This window comes from Nesoenas mayeri, assembly GCF_963082525.1.
Source record: "Nesoenas mayeri genome assembly, chromosome: 6".
NCBI lineage: Eukaryota > Metazoa > Chordata > Aves > Columbiformes > Columbidae > Nesoenas > Nesoenas mayeri.
In genome coordinates this window covers 42452515-42474379 of record NC_137545.1, presented here as the reverse complement: position 1 = coordinate 42474379, position 21865 = coordinate 42452515, and the positions used below count along the sequence as shown (strand labels likewise).

The 21865-nt window shown below is 41.4% G+C and overlaps 1 protein-coding gene across 2 annotated transcripts; it reads left to right on the top strand.

The window, feature by feature from the left end:
- The first annotated feature begins 11084 nt into the window (after positions 1-11084).
- NMI (N-myc and STAT interactor) lies at positions 11085-21596 on the top strand. Of its 2 annotated transcripts, none has more exons than XM_080346678.1 (10): positions 11085-11127; positions 12234-12284; positions 13842-13919; positions 14182-14340; positions 15588-15695; positions 16980-17142; positions 17714-17820; positions 17908-18100; positions 18746-18852; positions 19781-21596. In XM_080346678.1, exons 2-10 carry the CDS (start codon positions 12240-12242, stop codon positions 19967-19969), a joined length of 1149 nt encoding a protein of 382 aa, XP_080202804.1. In that variant the 5' UTR covers positions 11085-11127; positions 12234-12239; the 3' UTR covers positions 19970-21596. The 2 variants fall into 2 exon arrangements, with proteins under 2 accessions (XP_080202804.1, XP_080202805.1); XM_080346679.1 differs by having other exon boundaries at positions 11111-11127; positions 12234-12352.
- Positions 21597-21865: the final 269 nt, after the last annotated feature.

Here is a 21865-nt window from a genome sequence, read left to right as displayed (position 1 = left end):
TTATAACTAAATATTTTGAAACTTATTCAACTTTGTCTCCCAGTTTAAATCTCATTGAAACCAATGCCCATTTTTATCGGCAACATCAATGAGATAAGAATTAACTACTCTGTGTAATGGTGCTTTAGTTAAAACAAAGCAAACACAAAACTTCATGTGAAAGTAGAATACACCAAAAACATCTGAGATTATTAAGAGCAGATGTTAGGAGAGCATAATGGATTCACTTATAAAAAACCTGAACATTTGCCAAGTTAAAATATTTGTCAGTTGAAGTCCTATAGTGACAGTAATTCTCAATAAAATAGTTGAATCTATCAAAGTTAAAAATATATACAGATATAAAGTTTACAAGTGGATGTTTTTCTATGCTTATATTTTCAAACTACATAAACTTTAAAAAATCGCAAAATGTAGCAACCACCATTTTTAGACCATGACACTGAAGAACGGGTAATGTGGCAGGGGGACGCCAAGACAAACAGCCTCCCAAGCCTGCCACGCAGCTCCAAAAGGAACAAATAACTTCCAACTCCAGCCATCGCGAAGCAAACTGCAACAATTTGGGGGTGTATCTGTGTGTATGGAAAAATATTAATATTCAATTGCATAATTAATATATGCAAAGAGTCAGATGTACAGAATTTAGTCTCTTCGGACCATAGTTAAGACACTCGAGGCTTGTCCACTGAATACTTGATATCAAAGAGCCAATGCAGGAAAACCCATGACATCCAGTGTTCTTAGAATGCTTTTCTGCTCCTTTTAGAAACAAGTATTTTGTTTCCCAGCCAAAGTGGAGAAGCTTTAAAGGGAAATACCAAGAGAGAGTTAGCCCAAAATACCTCCAGTCAACTAAACATTTGTGCTGAGCACCACGATACGCTGAAACATTACGAACATTTTAAGGATACATATATCCCTGTGATATGCACATAAAAGTCCTGATAATCAGAGGCGTTAAAGGCGATGTGCTTCTTTTTTAGTAAGCATGTCCGTAAAAATATTAGTGCCTGGCAAATGTATATGAGCCATCAGGTATTTACATCACAATACTTGTTAAAAACATTGTATATTAACTATTTTTACGCTGGTGAAAGCAAGATCAGAGCCAAATCACTGGTGCCCATTCAACCACATGGAGACAATATTTGTAAGAAAGACTTTGTGTTCAAGCAGTTTGGGGAAAGAAGCATTCCTGTAAGTTTACATGCTTTCGAGAATGGGTAATTCTAAGAAATCTTCTCATGTATGAAATAGTAGGGATAATTATTTATGCCTACAAAAGACAGTTAATCAGCTGCAGTGAATAATTACTTCTGCAGAAAGGCAATAAATGTTTTTCCTCTTTGACGGTTTATTTATCTACACTAATTATGTGACTACTCAGTTTTGTGGCACCATGAGAATGATCTCTATGCTGGCAATAATTACAATGCACCAAGTGGACAGAATGAACTAATAACTACATTAAAGAGTGCAGTAAAAATCACATTCCTCACATTACATGTTTAGTGAGATATTGCATAAGTTGTTGCAAAACTGACAAAAGTATTGCCTACAAAATAAACATGTTAATTGTTTTTTCTTTATAACTAAAGAAACAAAGCATTGACAAGGGCTGTTTTCAATCTCCTATGTTTATAGTTATTTCGCTGGTATCCAACATAGCACATGTATTCACACTATATAGCTCTAAACGTCTAATTTAAGTCTGTGAATTAAGAGCTTTTCCATTAAGTGAACCTACAATGGATATTGAGCATATAAATGCTGAACAGCTGATTGCTATTTTTCACCTGCTTTACTTTAAATCCCACTCATTTGTCCACCTCATACCATCTTTGACTTATTTTCATACTCCAAGATGTACATGGGCAGGTAGTGAATTTTCAGAAGCAAAATACTCCCATGAGTTTGTGCACAAACACCTGTGCAAATCGTGCCAAGTACCTACATACTTTAGAAAAATTTGCTTTATAGGTGGTCATCCAAATGTCTCTGTGTTCTTAGCACATTGTTTCTGATCGATATTCCTGGTAGACAGATTAAAAAATGAATGTATGAGATACAGGGTGGAACAGAAACGGATGGCCCAGCATTGCATCGCTCCTCCATAAACTCAGCATTTTGGGAAACCTTGGAAGCCACCGAAGTCGTCATTCGTTTTATCCAGCGGCTGCAGAAATACGGCGATGTAAAACCCTTAAAAGTCTGGGGCAGGTGTGTCAGAGTTTGTACCTCAATACAGGGACAAAATGTTGCTCCTTTGGCAAACCAAACGTTTGCTTCCCATCCTGGACCCCGGCGTGGTGGTGGCAGAATCGTCCTTGGTTTCACGGTGTCCTTGTCAGCTCAAGGGCAGTCCCACAAAAACTAACCATCCGCATTAATCTGCTCTGCAGCATTGTGCTGAATTCCTTTGTGAAACCCCAGCAGATGGAGATGGTGATAACATACTCGGTGAATTAGTCTCAGCAGTCATTGCTTAAGATGTCTCTTTATGTCTGCAACACTCATTTCCTACCCCACCGCACATTCATTTTCTCACCTCCCTCCTGCTGTCTGCTTCGGTTTCTGAGGAAACCAATTTTCTGTCTTTTCCTAATGCTGAGCTGACTCAGTATTTTACCGTGTTTTATCTTATGTTGTTTAGTATGATGTATTGGGTCTCTGTCACCCATTTTCCAACCTTCTGTGAAGTTAGGCTATGGATTTGCTTATATGCGTGGGCATAGTTCTCAGGCTGTGAGCTCAAGAGGAACAAGCTGGTGTCTCTGATCATTGCCTTACACACTAAAAAAACAAGATTACAGCATTCAGCCTGGTGCTAACTAATATTCTTGGCGCTGTCATAATCCTGGAAATGCCCAGTTGCACAAGTTGGCTGGAAATGGTTTGATACTGGTATGGATTATTCCTACCGCTTCTGAAATGACAACGCCTGGAGTCTTTCCTCTCGGTAGTCACTGACAATCACCAGCAGCATCTTCGTTAAAGCAATGACCTGCAGTCTAGACTTATACAAGAGGCAACTCCCAGTGTTTGCAATCTAACCTACCATATTACTGAGTGTTGGAGCGAGTCCTGAGGCCATGAAGATGATCAGAGGCTGGCGCAGCTCTGCTGGGAGGACAGGCTGACAGTTGGGGTTGGGAGAGGAGAAGGCTCTGGGGAGACCTTAGAGCAGCACCCAGTACCTAAAGGGACCTACAGGAAAGCTGAAGAGGGACTTGTTACAAGGGCATGGAGTGACAGGACAAGGGTGATGGCTTTAAACTGGAAGTCAGGAGATCTAGATAAGATATAAGGAAGAAATTCTTCCCCATGAGGGTGGTGAGAGCCTGGAACTGGCTGCCCAGAGAGGTGGTGGGTGAACCATCCCTGGAGACATCCCAGGCCAGGCTGGACGGGCTCTGAGCAACCTGAGCTGGTGCAGATGTCCCTGTCATGGCAGGGGGGGCACTGAGGGAGCTCGAAGGTCCCTTCCCACCTGAACCATCCTATGATTCTATGTACTGGGTAATGCTTTTAAAACAGGGGGAATCCAGGTTTACTGTGCGAGACTTGTATTCAAATATTTTATTATACAAATTCAGCCTGCAGAAAAAAAAAAAATCAATGGCTGTTCTTGATAGCATTGCTACCATGGATTAACCCAATGAAAATTAGGCTGATTTTTGTTTGTTTCTTTGTTACTCAAGCTCTTCTCATTGTTTTTCATACACGTGCTTCTGTAGAGGTGGAATGTGTGTGGGGTTTGATAGCTGTTTGCAGAACAGCTCCAGGTATCGTACGGGAATCCCAGCCCAAGTGTTTGAGAAGCTGGGGGGGTCAGCAGGACCGCGGGCTGGCAACCCCCAAACTGCGCGCTCTGTCCTCTCTGAATATTAACAGCTGCATCAAATTTAAAAAATCAATATCCCAGCTTTAGAGCACTATAAGGAAGCTGTGGAGCTGAATGAATCATCTTTCCCCGAAAGCCAAGATGATACAAATCTTACCAAAACTCCACTGCATGTTGAATATCCTACGCTTTGATGCAAGAACATTATGGCCTGAACACTCGCACTGGGAAATTATTGAGAAACATTTGTGCAGAGATCCAAGCAAAGAAATAAAACTCATCAATTTTCTATTTGTTGGCCAAACACAAAGAAGAAAAGATAGAAAGGAATAAAGCTGTCTGTTATAGGAAGTGATATGTAAGTGAAATGGACTGATTTGGGTTCGAGTTTTTTATTTTGTTTGATTTAAACTACTTTATTTTCACTTCAGGTTTAAAAAAGAGGCTATTTTCCAAAACGTCTGCAAGGAAAAATCAAATTGTTTCATTTTGAAAGAGCTGAAACAAATATTCGAGCTCATTCAATAGATTTTCTTTCTTGCCATGACTCTTTTTTTAACCCAAATCCATATTTATTAACAATTTTCTTCTCCCTAAAACTGTTAGTCAGTTTTCTGTGGTGAAATAACACAAATATAAGTTTATATGCTCTATTGTAAGGCTGTGAATAACATCACCCTAGACATCTTTAATGTTCATTTAACGTGTAACCATGATGACTTGTCAGATCGAAACCAGAGTCTTGGGGAATATGAGCCACTTATTTAAGAGCTGGACGCAGCAAAATATCTTCAGCCAGAACCAGTGGCATAAAACCCCAGTGTTTTCATTAAAAACTGCAAAAAATAAACAGAGCTCTTAGTAACACTTCATTTGGAAACAATCTGGGCTAACAGATGTTGTGTCTTTATATTCAAAAGTGTGCTTTATGTGCCTGAGCACAGGAAGAAATTGAAATACAAGTTAATCCAAAACAACTAAACACTGGGTTATTTTAGGAAAAAATCAACATAAAAAGAAAAAACCCACAAGCCATGGAATCTTAAATACATACCCTGTCTGTGGAGATATCCCGGTGATGAAGGACGTGGGGTTTCCACAGAAGAACAAGGAAGAGCCGTTAGTCAATCCTGGGCTTCATGTTCTGCCTTTCAATAGAAAAAGGGTAAAAGAAAATGAAGTCCCTGCAAATATCTGCAGGCGATTCTTCAGCATCCGGCAACTTGGGCTCTTCCAAGAGCCTGAAGGACGGAGGCAGAAGTTGGAAAGAGAAGCTGCACTCTCTGCAAATGTGAACTTTTCAGTTTACTTAACCATTTTCCCAGTTAGGTTAGGTGAGATAAGGCTTGCAGAAGATAAGACTTGCAATATCAGAACATAATTCATTAAATCCCGCGGTATGTCTGAATTAGGGATTGAGATGAACTGCCCAAAAGAGTGGTGTTAATGAACTGAACCTAATGCATTCAATTCGCATTAACAGTTTTTCAGGCAAAATGACCTTCCTTCACCATTTTGAGTTCTGAGGTTTTCCAGTAATATGTCAAGGCCAAGGCTCTATAACACTGGGGTTACTCTGCTTCCCAGAGATGTCTTTTACATAAGCAATTCTCACGTCCTAAGTTACATGTATTTACTTTTTAATTCATCTCATTTGTACCATGGCTTTCTATTTAAGATAGGAGCTTATTTGCTTTACACTCAATAAGTGTTTCTTCCATGAAGAACAATATGTATCAAAAATTTTTTTTGAAATTAAAAAAAGTGGGAAACCTCACAACCGCTTTCCAAAAGCATTTCCAGAGAATAAGGTGCTTATTTAAACACACCCCAAGAGATTCCATTGATAGGGTATTCATTCAGCAATCCTGCTGACTATGAAGTTTGGCAAGAAACAGAAAAGATTTTGTTTTCATATGGACAATTTCAGAATCTGTCAATCAGGTCAGAGACAGATCAAAGAAACATTCTGCCCTGTGTAACAATGTGCGCTATGGCCAGGGCTCAGCCTGTGACACACCTGGCAATTTCAGAGGTGATGATTTTATTCCTAAGGAATACGAACAACCTATTTCTATTCATTCATCAAATCAAATAAAAGCATAGACTAATACTATTGACAGGCACATCTCCTCTATCCCTCTCATTTATGTCTTCTCAGTGTAAAACAGCTTGCACACTAGAATTTATCCTGCCTCTATAAACCAATAATCCTCACTGAAACGCTGCTATTGGAAAGAAGTATTTCATTAACATGCAGTGATTTACGGCCACAGGACTGCAATGTGATTCAAGCCTAACAACAGGCGTCTCAGATGATTTCTGCTTCATTGTTTGCTTTCGAGCGGCCCTGCTGGGACTATTTCCTAAGCCGCTGTATTGCCTCATAGCGCCGTGTGCTGGGACACACATCTCGGGAAGCTGAAACGTTCCCAAGTCTTGCTGGACACATTGCAGAGTCCGTCCTGTACAGAATGCAGATTGGTGTAGAGCATTGACTCCATAATTCTGCTTCTGTGGGAAATGGACTTGTACATTTATAAGAGGCTGATGTTTGACCTCAGGTGCTGGATGCTCATTGTCAGGTATATTTATTTCTCTTGCCTTGCTGGAAAAAAAAAGGACTATGTTTTGTGGTGCCTAAAATGTAAGGCCCCTTGAAACAAAATCTGGAAGTTTGTTTCTGGCGCTGAGGCGCCCTGTGCCACACCAGACAATGAGGCTGTGTTCTGACAAGTGCTTTAAGCCACATTACACTGGCAGCACCACTGAAATAAGTCGTTATTCACCCCCGCGGAGCCTCCTGACCCTCCCGGGATGGCACACTGGTTTTTGGCCACAGGATGAACTGGAATGGAGATATGAGCCAGCTAAAAGCAACTTTGTTCAGGGTCAGTTTTTAAGCTGGTTATTTCCCAGCCAAGAACACCACATGGCTGCACGAACACTCAGGATATGGGAGAAATAGAGGAATAAAGGTAGACAGCACAGCTTCTTCAGAGACATCACCAGCCCTGTGTTCTTGGAGTCTCTTTGACTTCAAGGTTTGATGAACTACAGACTTTGGTATCTCAGCAGTGAGACCCAGAACTATCATCATGGGATCACTAAGGATGGGAGGTGGTACAGCAATCATAGATCATTGAGTCCAACCATTAATCCAGCACTGCCAAGTCCACCTCTACCCCATGTCCCTGAGAACCTCATGTCCGTCTGTCCAACCCTCCAGGGATGGTGACTCCAGCACCGCCCTGAGCAGCCTGTTCCAATGCCCCACAGCCCTTTGGGGAAGAAATTGTTCCAAATATCCATTCTGAACCTCCCCTGGCACATCACTCCCTTCAGGCAGGGCAGCTGCTGGACAAAGTGCAAAGGACTGGGACACCTGGGTTCACCAAAGAGATGTCAAAACCACTGCTCCTGGTTGCTGGAACAGTGCTCTGACCACACCACACTGGTTGCCCTGGAACATGGGGTCGCTCTTCTCTCTCTTATAATGTGTGAAAGCTCAGAGAACTCAGGAAAAACAGCTTTGATAAACAGGAATCATGACTGTACCATGCTTTATTAAGGAATGTATTTGTGCGATATGTGGACGGAATACATGAGCAGGTCCTTAAAGAAGAACCTGAAATTCTAATTCCTTTTTTCCAGGCACTGGAATCTACAAAAATCTACAAAAACACACACCATCTTCTAGACTCGGCAAATCCTGAAGACAAGCAGGGAAGGCATCACTAGCCTCTGTTGGCCAGGTTTCGAAAGGAAGCACAAAATAAACTAGACAGCCATGGACCTTGGTTCTGTCAGAGCGTGAAGGTACCATACACGCCATGAGAACACCTCAGCTGTTGAATCTGGCTCTAAAGTGTCATCAAGCTAAATCAGAACTGCCAACATTAAGATGCTACTATACCTGCCTGGAGAACAAGGCTGCTTTGCAGCTGGGGTACCTGAAGGATGAGACGGGCACCAAGCAGGGTTTTCATTAGGATGGTTATGATCTAAGCATCTAAATTGCTTTTATTTCCTTCTTTGGATCTGTTCTAACTTTAAGTCAACCAAAATATTCCCCCGCTGAAGGTAATGCCATGAGATTCTTAACAGTTACTGTCCAGAAGCTGAGGTGTGGTCAGACTGGTTTGTACCAATAAAAGACAAACTTACAGCCGTAAACCTTCTTCCAGCTTAATCAGAGTATTTCCTGCTGTGGATGAGTCTGAATCCTACACTGCCAGAAGGGTCATGGTTTTCTTTTGAAGTTTTCAGGTCTGACTTCTAGGCCCATTAACAGTTTCTTAGACTTTTGAAGAACAAGTTTGGTACCAATGCAGACTGCTCAGGGAAATCCTGAGAGTTTTAAAGCTTCCTGTACTCTATGCTGTATTTTACTGCTTGACTTTCCCCCTTAGTTAGACTCTTCAGAGTTACAAAATCAATGCTCTTCCCTTTACTCTGATTGCAAAGTGGTTAACAGCATGAATTCACAACACTCAGAAATCAATGAATGTATCGACTCCAAGTCAACTCCATTTCAGTTCAGGAACTTGGCCCAGTTCAGCATCTCCAAGAGATGTCCTTCACCAAACAAGCACAAACAAGCTGTTCAGCTCACATCCCAAAGCAGGTCGAGTAAACATGTTGGTGTTGCTGCATTCCCTGGAGTTTAGAGAAATAAGGGTCTTTCAGATCAGCAGCGACTTCCCAACGTGACCAGGGTTGCTGGAGAGCAGCCTGCCACTCTGACATTTAAACTGAAATCTGATGTACTTAGGTCATCATAAAATCACCTCCTCCTCCCTGGCCACTCCAGCTAAACCTCTCCCTTTTACTCATCTCATTAGTAACCAGCTTTGTGTTTACAAAGCAATAGTAAACATAGTTATCCATTGTCAAGGCAGAAAATAATTTAAAAAATATCTCTAATACAAGGTCATAGTTTCATCCACTTATCTTAAAAAACAGACATGGACATTTGAACCTGCCACAATAATCACCCCATGGGTAAAACTCCCACTGAATTCAGTGGCACAAGGTGATTTCTATCCAAGCAGGATGCAAGCCAAGATTCCTTTGCTATAGCCATGAAAAGTCCTGATAACCTTTGTCTGGCTTCTCTCATGCTGAGCCCAACCGATCTCACTGCAACGTGTGGCTCCTGCTTTTCTCTGACAGTGTAACAGAAATCCACATCTGCTAAGTCGCAAAGTCAGCTTCTACTCTTTCTCCAGCTATTTGGCATATTTTGAATTTTTGTGGATTAATTTATTTAACAGTCTGCAAAATGCTTCGGCCAATGAGTACAAGTCTGTTTGCAGTTTTGAAGGTAACATTTAAAAGATTAGTGAGCTTAGTTTTAAAGGAAACCTGAAAGCGATGTGCCTCTGTCTTTTCTTGCCCCAGGACATTGCCTACATTTTGTTCACAACTGCAATGCACCTATTACAAGTATCAGTAAGTTTTAATTCAATCAGCTGTGTCTCGGATACAATTTCGGATGCTCCTGAATCCCAGAGCTATTGGTGAAAGATGTCTGGGGTGCTTTTCTTTCACCCATCCATGCTCAGCACCACACTTTGTAGCTGCTACCTGACAGGTCCCATCACGAGAAGCCCAGTTTGTCCTGGCAGCACAACAAAGTGAGTCATATCAGCTCTCTCAGGATCCGTAAGAGACTCTTTCCTTCAGTTACCTACATGAAGAACGATCATTCAGTAACCAAAGCATTTTACCCTTCAAGGAGGACCCAGCGCTTTGTCTTCCTTAAGCCGATCAACATGGAAATCTAAGCTTTTTTTTCCCCAAAGAAATTCTGCCCTGAAATCTGTTTAGCAAATGAGTGCCCACCGGATAACACAGCGAATATTCGCAACCATAATTCCCCTCACACCAGCTCACATCTCATGACTTCTCTAAGCTGACCCACACACATGCTGAAGTTCTCCTTCCCTTCTGCCCCTATGCTGACACCAGCACTTGTGGTCACAGACCTGGGAACCGGTCTGGCCAAAACTGGGGCTTTTTGTGAGGGGCGGAAAGGAGGTAGTTGTCAGATTGGGGCTCCAATCCAACTCACCCAACGCTATCGCCAGCCAAAGGACTTGAAAAAAAGCTCAAGAGACCTTAAACACCACAGAATGAAGCTAGCATTGCTCATAGACTGCCCACATGGGACTGTGTTGCCTAATTCTAGGTGTGTCTGCCACGGATCATTTTTATGAATCTATACTGAAGGGTTTATAAATCAACCATGTGCGTCTTGGAAGGAGGATGAAGCCTTTTGCTGGATGAGAGATGGCAGCCACCCCTTACCCCAGGGACCCACCTCATCTCCCTGACCTGACATGGTGGGATCCCTCTGAGATGGTGGCAACCTTCTGAGATTGTGGAATCCCTGTAAGATGGTGGGAACCCTTTAAGAAGCTGGGGTCCCTCTGAGATGGTGGTGGGGTCCCTCTGGGATGGTGGTGGGCTCCCCGTGAGATGGTGAGAACCCTCTGAGATGGTGGGAACCCTCTGAGACTGTGGGATACCTCTGAGATGGTGGGAACACTCTGAGATGGTGGTGGGTTCCCTCTGAGATGGTGGTGGGTTCCCTCTGAGACGGTGGGAATCCTCTGAGATGGTGGGCTCCCTCTGAGACTGTGGGTTGCTGCCACCCCAGGGAAAGGACCACCTGGCCACCACCTGCCACTTGGTTTTCCAGACTTTTTCCATAGTTTTTTTTTAATGTAATGTGGCATCTCCATCAGCAAAGGGTCTTTCGGTCACTGAACGATTTATAACTTTTGGCACCGCCCAGCAAAGAAGGAAGAGTTATTCCCAAGAACACAAACATATAATCCCAGAGAAAGTGTTTTCAAACAAACAAACAAATAAATAAACAAAATCCACCAGAATTAGCTTGAGGATGCCAAGTCTTAGAAAAAACTAGAGGCCAAACCTGAAGCTTCCAGCCCAATGAGATGGATGAAAAAGGGGTGAAACACAAGGGAGGTGACGGTGGATCGGGAGCCTTTGTACCCCCTCAAGGGCGCAACAAGCAGAGCCTTTCCCGGCCCGCCCGCTTCCCACATTTTCTGGCATTTTCCCCGTTTTCTGTAGCGCACACGGGCTGATTATCAGCGACTCCTCGGGGCTCGGCAGCCGAGGGCGGGTGTGACACAAGCGGGAGGACGGAGCCACCACCTTCCCTACGTCATTTCGGGGAAGAAACCGAAAGCGGCGCCGGAGGCTGCTGGGCAGGGACCCGCGGCTGCGACCCAGCGCTCCGGAGCTGGGTAAGTTGTGCGGGTCCCGGGCTTGTGTCCTCAGCCCCGGGCTTGTGTCCCCGGCTCCGGGCTTGTGTCCTCAGCCCCGGGCTTGTGTCCCCAGCCCCGGGCTTGTGTCCCCAGCCCCGGGCTTGTGTCCCCAGCTCCGGGCTTGTGTCCCCAGCCCCGGGGAGGCCGCTTGGCTCTCGGCCGCTGTCCGTGCGAGCCCCCGGGGGGCTGCGAGCCCCGGGCCGGGCGGGGGCTGCCGCAGCTGCGGGTGAGGTCGTGAGGAGCCTTTTGGGTCGCCAGGGTCACAGGAGAAAGTTTGGGGACACAGGGACAGGCCTCAGCTGCCGGGAGGAGCCAAGGGAGGGTGTTTTTCAATCATGCTTTCGTTTTTCCCAATTCAGGGTTCAGCACATAAGTCAGTACATTTTGGTCGCTTAACACAAAGCAGATTCCTGGATCATAAACTGAACACAACCTCAGTGTCAAACTGCACAGGTACAGAGGTGTCAGGTCAAAAACAAGCTCACAATTCCCAGGGGAGAGCGTCAGAGATGTCCCCAGGTCCTGGCAGCTGTTGTGTCCAGTTCAGGGTGTGAAGCTTTCACACTAAACCCAGCACCCAAAGAACAGATCTGCTTGAGAACCTGTGTGCCTCAGCACCCGACTTTGTGGAGCAGCGGCCCGTGAATGTGTCTAAATTCCTTTTTTATCTGCCTCCACAAAATGTTGTGGCGACAGATTCCGGATTTTTATATTATCTGCAGTGTTTTCATTTGTGTTAAGCGGGTTTAAGGGTTGTATCTCTCAAGCATGGAACATACAGGATGTTAGGCAGGCGTCTAACAGAGCAAAAGTAGCATAAAGGTAAGTACATAAGTTTCATAACAGAAAAATTAAGCTGTGTACACCTGTAGAATTCCTCACACGTCTCTGGCTTTGATGCTTAGTAAGCAATGAGGTTTCAGATATCCAAGATATATCACTTTTGCTTATAAAATGACACAACACTGACACTGAAAAATTCGCTAAGCTCGACACAGCTTCTCATATTCCTTTCTGGTATTTTGTTCTGCCACAAAAACGAGCCAACGCACACAATGTTGTAATGTTTTTTCCTGTTCCCTCAGGTTTCAATGGATTTAACAAGTCTGCCACTATCTTTGCAAGATAATGGTTTTGTAAGTATTTCCTGATGTGCTGCCTGGAAAGAAATATCAGTATTTGACTGTAGCATCTCTGAATGAAGGTTTGTGCTTGGGCTGCTTCTGAAACTTCTTGTCTCATCTTCTTCCATCCTTTAATACTTTGGACTTCCCTCATTCCCATCTCCTCTTTCCATAGGGAAAATCCCATTCCAAAGTGTCTGCATTCCAGAGTCTGTTAGAATTTCCCTGTCCTACCTCATGTCTCTCTGTGGAGGTTTCTTAGGGGATTTTCCCTTTTCCTGGTGCCTCCCTTGATTCAATTCCTGCAGTTTGCTAAGTAGTTGGGATGGGACTTTCCCTGGGATTTCTTGCATTTTCCGTATGTTTTCCTTCTTCCAGGTTCAAAACTGTTGCCTTAGACCATTTTTCAGGAAAAAACACACATCCTTTCTTATCCGCTTCCAGCTGTGGCACGTGCATCCTTCTCCTTTCCTGCACTCAATCCCTTGAGCGAAGGAATGTTTTTTCCCGGTTTTAAGTTAGACACAGGCAGGGATTTCCCTGTTGCTTAACAGGCATTTGAAACTGGACAAAGTAGTGGAAAAAATATTTTGTGTTTTATTGTTTTTAGGAAATACCCAGCATTACCAAGGGATTTGACGAGATTATCTAATATAGACCTTTTCCATGCCTAAATTTCATGGTTCACATTCAAGTGTTATGTAATCTTAAGTAAAAGGGAGGGATTGTTTCAGCAGGTCTCTTTGGATTTTTTTTTGTCTGTCCTGCAGAATATTGCAGCCATAGAAACAAAACAGAACAGGGGAGATTTTCTCTCTTCTTGGGCTTTTTACAGTTGTCGTTTTCCCTTGCTTGTGAACTTCTGCCCTGAAGGACTTAAATTCAGAAAAGCTTCTTTCATCACCTTCCTCCTGCTCGCTGATCCCTTTTGTTGTCCAGTCTCCCTCATCTCAGATCCGTCCAATTTTGAATTTTTGTTTCTCATTAGGCCTGCATATTCTTTCTACATTCTCTTAGAGGAACTGCTGAGAAAGCACTTAGATAAACATGGGTGGTTTGAGGGGCTCAGTTCTCTGTGGAAGAACATAGGCACGACTTGCTTTTATGATTTATCAAAATATTAGCCTGTGAATATTTTCAGTTGGATAGTTAGCAAATAATGACTACTGCCCAGGATCTTAGGTTTTTATCCTGTACAGCCATTAAAATGGATCAATGGTTTGGCCTAAGTGTCTGAACGCTTTTTAAAAAAGTGAAGAGGTATATGCCATTGTCTGGCATGCAGATTCTAGGAAGATTGACTTTGGAAATACAATTGATCTCTCAAAATGTTTGACTCACCACATATGTTGCCTGCATAAGTGGAGAAAAACAGCAAATGAGCACACAGGCAAAATACACTGGACTTTCATTAACGGACATTCATTGAGAACTATCATGGCAGAACGCGTCATCCAACTCCAGAAGGTTTCTTTTTCTTTTCTCTTTTGAAGACTCATTTGAATTGTTTGCTGTGTCTCAGTTATTGGGGAAGGGAAAACCTGTGTGTGCCTCTTCTTTTCTCTCTAGAGTGTGACAACCACTGACTCTTTTGGGACACCGAAAGATGAGATGGAAAGACTTCAGGAAGAACTGGAGAAATGGAAGGCAAGTTCTATAAAGCACACAGATGGGTGGAAATAACCTGAAAGATACTTGGAAGATGTTTAGTCCACCCTTCTAAAACCAAATCATGTTTGCCTGACTTGTTCTCTATTCCTGCTTGTGTTGATCTCAGTGGTAACTACACTTGTAAGTCTAAGAGAAATATTTATCCAAAGTCTTAAAAATAAATAAATATAAAGGGCTTAAGGTTTGGTTTGTTCCCGTGGAAGAGGAAAAAATAATAAGAAAGGTTTTTACTATCCAGGAAGAAGTTGAAAAAGCTGAAAAAGCCAAAGCTGACCTTCTTCTCTGTAAAGTAAGTGCTGATAAAGAGTATATTAAAGCAGAGGAGAAGCTGATACAGCTAAAGAACCTCCAAGAGAAACAGCACAAGGACATGATGATGTCTAGGGACACCTATGAGGTACGGAGAAAGTTTACTCCTGGCTGTGAGTATTTGGGGAGTTGGGAAGGAGGTGTCGATTAGAGAAAATAAGAGTAATATTTCCTTTTCAGTTGAAACAGCTGGACCAGTTTGCAAACTGTATGACTAGAATGTTCTACACATAGTTTTCCAGTGGCAGATTAAGAACCAGTGCAATAAAATAAGACTTATGGTAATGTTGGAAGAGTAAAGTCAAAACTGAGACCTATTTTGTATAGAAGATGAAGACCAACCATTAACCCAGCACTGCCACATCCACCTCCACCCCATGTCCTGAGAACCTCATGTCCGTCTGTCCAGCCCTCCAGGGCTGGTGACTCCAGCACTGCCCTGGGCACCCTGTTCCAATGCCCCACAGCCCTTTGGGGAAGAAATTGTTCCTAATATCCAGTCTAAATGTCTCCTGGCACAACTTGAGGCCATTTATTAAAATGTAATTAATAGGTTAAGTACATGCAGGTTGGTGTGAGATTTTCTGGAAGATGTTTTTCATTCTCCAGTCACAAATATTTGGATTTTAAAGCCAGAAGAGGTCATTATCTTCACCTGGCTTTTGTTTTACATCATCTTCAGCTGATGGGAACTGGTCTAAATGTCTCGAGTGATTAATGACTTTAAAAGAACCATCTTCTAACTGCGTATGCCTGGTTGTGACTCCATCTGCTGTGTTTCCTTCTTGTTCCGTTGTGTCAGGGAATACTGGATTTAGTTACATGGGCTTTATGCCCACTTAGGATTCATTGCTGTGGAGGGTGTGTGTAGCAGACAGGAGGTAGAAGAAATGTTCCCTCTTCCTTGCTGAGGGAAGATAAAGAGGGAAGAGTAGGAGTAGAAACTGCTGAACTTGACACAAAAGGGAATAACAGGATCACACATGGTACAAAAGAGAAAAGGTCTGTGTGTTGACATAGGCTCTGACCTTACGCGTGTGTATAGGGAAATGACATAACAATGGAAAGCACTGTGCAATTTACAGTAAACTGTATGTGCTTGGAAACACTAACAGCTTGTTTCAAAAAAACTCTTACTGTAATTTATTTTAAAACTGCTCCTTGGTGAGTGAATTTACCTTGCGGTAGTTAAAGCTACGCAACAAATGTACTGTGCACGGCTGTCATGTAGGATAATTAAAAGTTGAAACTGTTTCTAATCTCTACAGATTTTGCTGAAACGTATTTTTGCCTTCTGTGTGTTTCATTTTGCATGTTATCCTCGTTGGGCTGTAGAGAGAAATCTTTGCACTAAACCAAGAGAACGTTGAGCTGAAGAGAGAGATTGACAGGCTGCGGGAGGACCTGGCAGGATGCAGTTCGGTGCTTTCGCTGGCCGGGCAGGTAAAGTTGGAAATAGTTTGCAGTTTGTCTTTCGGAAAGGCTCATTTTCCTTTTGTCAGTTCTAGACTCTTGGGGCCAGTGTTCAGAATTTGAACCTCTACTGATTTCAATATAAAATATAGCTTGAAGTTTTGGGTTCTCTTATCTGGCAAGATAACGTGAAGCAGGTTAAGGACATGGAAACAAGTATGTGAGATATTGAATACATGAGAGGAATGAAGGCAGAAAATTATTAAATGAAAGACACTAGAATAAAAAATACACATAGCATTAGGAATTTTCAGGTATTTTCATTTTCCATTTCTTGGGCAAGAGGATGGAAGAAAGGGAATATGTCCATTATATGGCAAATGTAGCATTTACTTTAGCCTATATTGACTTCATTATAAGCTTTCTCATGTTACTCCAAATCAGAAGTAACTCAATTTGCAGCCAGAGAAGGAGATTCTAAAGGATTCTAGAAGGGGTGAAGAGGAACCTACACCCTGTGTGTGAATTATCTTTAGGAAAAGCGTCTCTTTCCATGGGCAGCAGAGGGAATGGAAGGAAAGCAGCGCACAGATAAGATGCTCGTTTTGAAGATACGTGGCAGGAATTCTTTAATTACTCTGGTCATTTTATCTTGACATGACAAGTATTTTTCTTCTATGTGGGTTTTATTTTGAAATGGTTACATAAAGGGGAAAAAAGAGTTATCTCAAACTCCCTCAAGTCTATCAAAGCAGCCTTTCCTAACCAACGTTTCCATGAACAGCTTTAATCTATCCTAGTTAGAAAATACTTGGATATTCTTATCAATTTTACTAAGATGGCAACAAATAAGACTGTTGATTAGCAGACCTCCCATTGCTGTAGAGCAGTGATGCAATTAGGCAAAAATAAATTGCAACACAAATGACTCTGATACTTGCATTTTGCAAATTTTCGATACCAAAAGTATTCTACTTCTGCAGGTGAAAATCTCTGTGGACTTCAGTTGAATTAGTACTGTATAAGGTCAAGTTGAAGTTCAAAGTTATTTCAAGGGAAGAAAAGCCCACCTCATTGACAAAATTCCCAGGAATAGACAAGTACAACTAATCAGTTCAGTTAGAGGAGTTCTGCCTGTTTTACCAGCCATGACTTCAATCTGCTTCACTGTTAAACTTCAATATCCATATATATATGTGTGTGTGTGTGTGTGTAGCACTTCAAGAGAAGACTACAGTTTATGTTTCTGTTCTGCAATAAATTATAGAATTTGTTGGTTTTATCTTTTTTTCTATCTTGATTCTAAAATATTAGATTAAAAGAAAAGTAGCAGAAATGAAAATGAAGTTCAGTCACATGGAAAACATGAAGGATGATTATCTAGATGTGAACACTCACTGCGTTTTTGGTGTAGCTACAAAAATCCCATTCAGACTGAATCAAAACCAGGCCCTGCTCACTTTTGAAGATGAAGAAGGTATGATGCATATTTTAAGTATAAAATTAATGTCTCTGACATATTTCATTGCCAAAGGGAAAATATTTACATCAACATTTGGAGAGAAAAAAAACTCAACAACAGCCAGAGAAAGAATACACAGAGAACAGTTCACTATTGTGTAGCAAGCAGTAGAAAATAATCCTTGCAAGCACTCTGCATGTTTTGGTTGGATTACCAGATTTCTGCTCTCAGCTAATACAAACAACACTTGGTGTTTGAAACTTGGACTATGTTTCTACCTCCCAGAGTATTGTCAAGAATGATTCAAAATGTTTTGGCAGCAGAATTTGATTATTTTCTTTACTCTGGGCAGCGCCTCATTCCGACAGCAGTTACGTTGGTTAAGTGTACACATCAGGTGATGGGGAGATCTGAGATGAGAGAGGGATGGTGAAGACGTGGATAATGGGATCTGCTTGCCTAACTTTTATTTATTTGTTCTTTATTGATGCTAAAGGAGATTTTGCTTAAGAGACTGGGGAATAGTTTTGGTTTAATAATGATTCAATGAGGCTTTTCATATCTGAAAACTTGTGATTTTCCTTAGTTGCCCAGAGACTGATAAAGATGGGTAAACATACTGTGAACCTGGACAGCAAAATAACAGATGTGCATGTGAAGCCTTTTACCCTTGAAATGGGAATCAAATTTGAGGTAATCAAATGAAAGATGAAACCATAGGATATGAACTTGCAGTATTTAAGAAGCTTTAGGTTAAGGTTTTGGGTGTTATTTTTTTAGCTCCATGTCACTATTTCTGGCAAGAAGATCAACGTTTCAGACGTACCTGAGCTACCCATTCCTGAGGACTGGATGAGAGACAAGTTAGAGCTCAATTTCTACAAATCTAAGCAGGGAGGAGGAGGAGAAGTAGAAAATGTGAGCTACGACAGGCAGTCTGGAACAGCTGTTGTCACGTTCCTCACACCCGGAGGTACAGTGTGCAATATTTTGTTAGCGAGATGTACAGGCCGGATTGTCCATTCTGCGTTACACTCCATTCCATATTACATTCTGCGTTAACCACTGAATGCAGCAAATTCTTGCCATGAAGAGTTAAGTAGATGAGGAAAAGATGTGGGTTCACCCACCCATCTGTAAATAAAGCAGTATTTCATCATATTCCTTTTCGGTCAAACATGATGTGATATGCAGTTTGTGAGCTTTATTTCTTTCTTTGTCAAAAGCCTTTTTTCTCTTTGCATTGCTTGACATTCATGTTGCAAAAAAAAAGAAAATGAGGAAAATGTGTTTGATTTTAGCTCTTGTTTCATTCGAATGAAGTTAGACAGGCATTCAGATTGCCCAACTGTATGAAATTCTATGAAGATCAGTGGAGCCACATCCATTTAGAGCAGCTGCTTCAGATTTATTTCAGAAGCTTTTGTGGGTATTTAATGATTTTGCTTTTTTGGAAATGCCAAGTAAACTCTTCTCAAAATGCATATGAAGAATGTAGAAGGGTGCTACCATATATTAGCTTCTAAATCCATATACGAAAGATGAATCTGTTCTTTGATATGCTTAGAGAATGCATTTCAGATTACATTACTCCTCTTTTTCTCATTCTCTATTACAGCAGCCAACGGCTTTGTGAGATGTACTGAATATCCTTTCTTTGTCAATGGAAGGTGCTACAGGCTTTCTGTCTCCCCAAACAGCTGCACACACTTGGAAAAGTTTCAGGTAAAAGAATCTAGTCCAGGCTAAGCCCTAAACAGAAGAGATACATGGGAAATACGAGATGTGGGTAGAATTTTCAGTTCTGAGGACCGCAGCAGCTTTTGTGTCATGCACTTTGTGAACCTTCATAGCAAGTGTGAGTCTGCTCTGCTGATAATGTGATGGTTTGCAGTGTGAAAGTTGTAATTTATTTTTAAAGGGTGTGTGTGTCTTTCTTTGACCAAATTGTATCATTGCTTACCATAATGTCTGTGCTGGACAGGAGACAGATTGTTTGTAAATTGAATTGTTTGTAAAGCAGGTTAATAGTAGACACAACAATGTTTTTCCAAGTCGCAAAGCACTGTCATATTCATCCCTAATGAGAAGCCTTGTTGATAATCTCAGCGGAGACCCTTGTTCTAGGAAGCATTTGCTCATTCATTTTTCATTCATTCATTCATTCATTCATTCATTCATCTCGAATAATGACTTCTTCTCCTGTAACATGAGTTTGCTTGCTCATCATATTCCCACCAAAATTGTCTTTTACGTTCTATGAATAGATTGTAATCAAGTCAGTATTGTGTATATAATCAGGCCTTTATAATTACAGCATTGACTGAGTGTGTGTTTATGAGATACAGCAGCATCCTTTGCAGGTGTGTGTCATGTATCGCATGGATTTTTCTGGAGTGATGCTGCCCAGAGTCATCAGAGATCCCCAAATCCAGTCTGGGGGCATTAAGGAGTGCAGGACACACCCGTTAAGGCAGCGTATTGAACTCTGTAGTGTATGATAGAGTTCGGAACTCCTGCTATTTCCAGTGACAGAAATACACCCCACTGTCCAAACTCATCAAATGTAATCAAAGATCTGAGCCCTACCTGATCAAGGATGTTTATTTTCAGTATCTGTCAGTGCCTTCAGTTGTTGTTCTTTCCTCAACAGCTCTATTGTGGTGTTTCCAAGAAGACCATTCTGTTGAAAGGAATTCAAGAGATGGAAGATGATGAAGAAAGCATACAGGACATGATTGAAATTCATTTTCAGAAGCCTAGTAATAATGGTGGGGAAATAGAGACAATCAAATATGTATCAAAAGGAGTAACATGCGTTTGTTTTGAGGAGGATACTTAGAATGCCACATAGGAAATTGGTGGTTGAACTGATGAAGTTCCGATATTTTGCTTCATCAGAGGCATAGGAAGTTATGCAGACGTTGTACTTTAATGCGCTGAAATTTGTATTTGAGAAAGAGGAACTCCCTGTCTTTCTGATTTGTGTAACGGCACAGACTTTGCATAGAAATTCGGTAAAGCTCACTGGTGTTCCAGAGGTTCCTGATTAAAGTCATAGGAAAGGCCTTTACCAGCACTTTAAGCTTTCTGCACACTGACAGATTTTGTATCCTGCAAAGTTTAGACAGGTCACATAATACAAAGTGGGATAAATCTATTCCTTCTTACATTTTGGTTACAAAAGCCATAGGTAATCCCAGTCAAAAGTGTCTTCCCAGACGTGCTTTTTTGCAGTGCCAGAGCTTCAGAAGGTCTCTCTGACAGAACCCCAGGCCTGCTGAGGTTGCTGTGTGCCACCAGAACTCAAATACCTGCAAGCAATTACCCTGTAATTTCACAAAATCTGCATTATCAAATTAGTGATGAGAACAGGGAAAGGGAGAGTGCAAAACCACCACAAATCTACTCAAGAAATTGCACCTTGTAGGAAATGCCATGGCAGCCATAGAGCTTTTAGCTGTCGACACGCAGTTACTTCTCCTAGGGCCTAACGCAAATTCTGCTGAGCTTCTGATAAGTTAATAGCCTGATTTATTGCTTGGATACTTGTTTCTATGATTACATTTTTCCTCATTTTTGTCCATGATTTTGCTTACTTGAAAATATTAAAGAACCAAGATGATTCTCTATGTAAACCAGATTGCTTTATACTAGCGCTGTGCTTGAGGTCCCTGTTTTGGTGCGTGTGAGTGGCCTGACTGCTCTGGCAGGCTGTGTAGAGAGAGCTGGAAAAAGCCATATACAGTTTAGGGTAAATTAATTTTTCAGTGTGTAAAGTCCTCCTTTTGTTTCCAGTTCATTTTTCCAGTTCTCATTCTAGAATATATTTGATATAAAGTACAAAGTAAGAGGAGGATTTCTTTCCCAAGGAGGAGTGTTTTTCCTTTTCTGCTGTTGTCCTTTTTATTTGCTACTCTTGAGGGTGAAATGGTTTGGCAACAATAATCTTAACTTCAAAGTAGCATGGGTCCAACATTGCAAATAATATATTTTCATAGTATTTGACATCTTATGCAGAAAAGGGACAATGCACCAAACTAGTGCAAGAAGAGCACTAGATATCTCAGGTATTATTCTTATTGTAGAGAAGCTGTTAATAGATAGGGTTGAAAATGGGAAACTAAAAGGCTGTGAGCACCACAGTTAATTCTGAATTTAGTGTTGGGTGAGATACATGTGACTGTAGCACCTCTTACCGTTTAGTGCATGCAAAGACATGGATTGAGTACCTGATAATTATGAAATAATGAAAAAAAAATAGTAGTGCGGGAGTATTTACAGAGATTGTGTACTTTAGCATGTAACAATCTTAAAATGTTGATGAGATCAAGTTGCCTTAAAAAGAATGGGGGGAAAAACCTGTTAAGGTAAAAAATGTAATGAATTTAAATTGTACCTCACTAATAAATGTTAAGAAGCAAATACTTAAAAAGGAAAAAAGTTTAAAATTCTCATGAGGTATCATGGTGTAGGGGAGTAGAGAGAAGCTACAGGTGTTGAGTAAATAAAATCAAGATGGGCCTTTAAGTAACATTTTAAGACAATCAGTATTTTTAAATGTCTCCATGTTCTCTCTGATGAGTTGATGATACTGTTTACATTTTAAAGCAATAGTGGTGCCATATAAAGGCTGGAAAACAGTTTTAATGATGAAAAACAATACAGATTTCAGGTGATGCTTCTATAAATGGTGATATCCTTGTTTCTACCTACCAGAGTAAATTTCTCTTTGACT

What these genes read in the sequence shown, in the direction of transcription:
- NMI (XM_080346678.1), top strand. Translation starts at nt 12,240, where the DNA reads ATGGATTTAACAAGTCTGCCACTATCTTTGCAAGATAATGGTTTT. An exon ending in TGCTTTCGCTGGCCGGGCAG is followed by an intron (nt 15,696 to 16,979) that starts GTAAAGTTGGAA and finishes CTAAAATATTAG; the next exon opens with ATTAAAAGAAAAGTAGCAGA. An exon ending in CACGTTCCTCACACCCGGAG is followed by an intron (nt 18,101 to 18,745) that starts GTACAGTGTGCA and finishes TCTCTATTACAG; the next exon opens with CAGCCAACGGCTTTGTGAGA.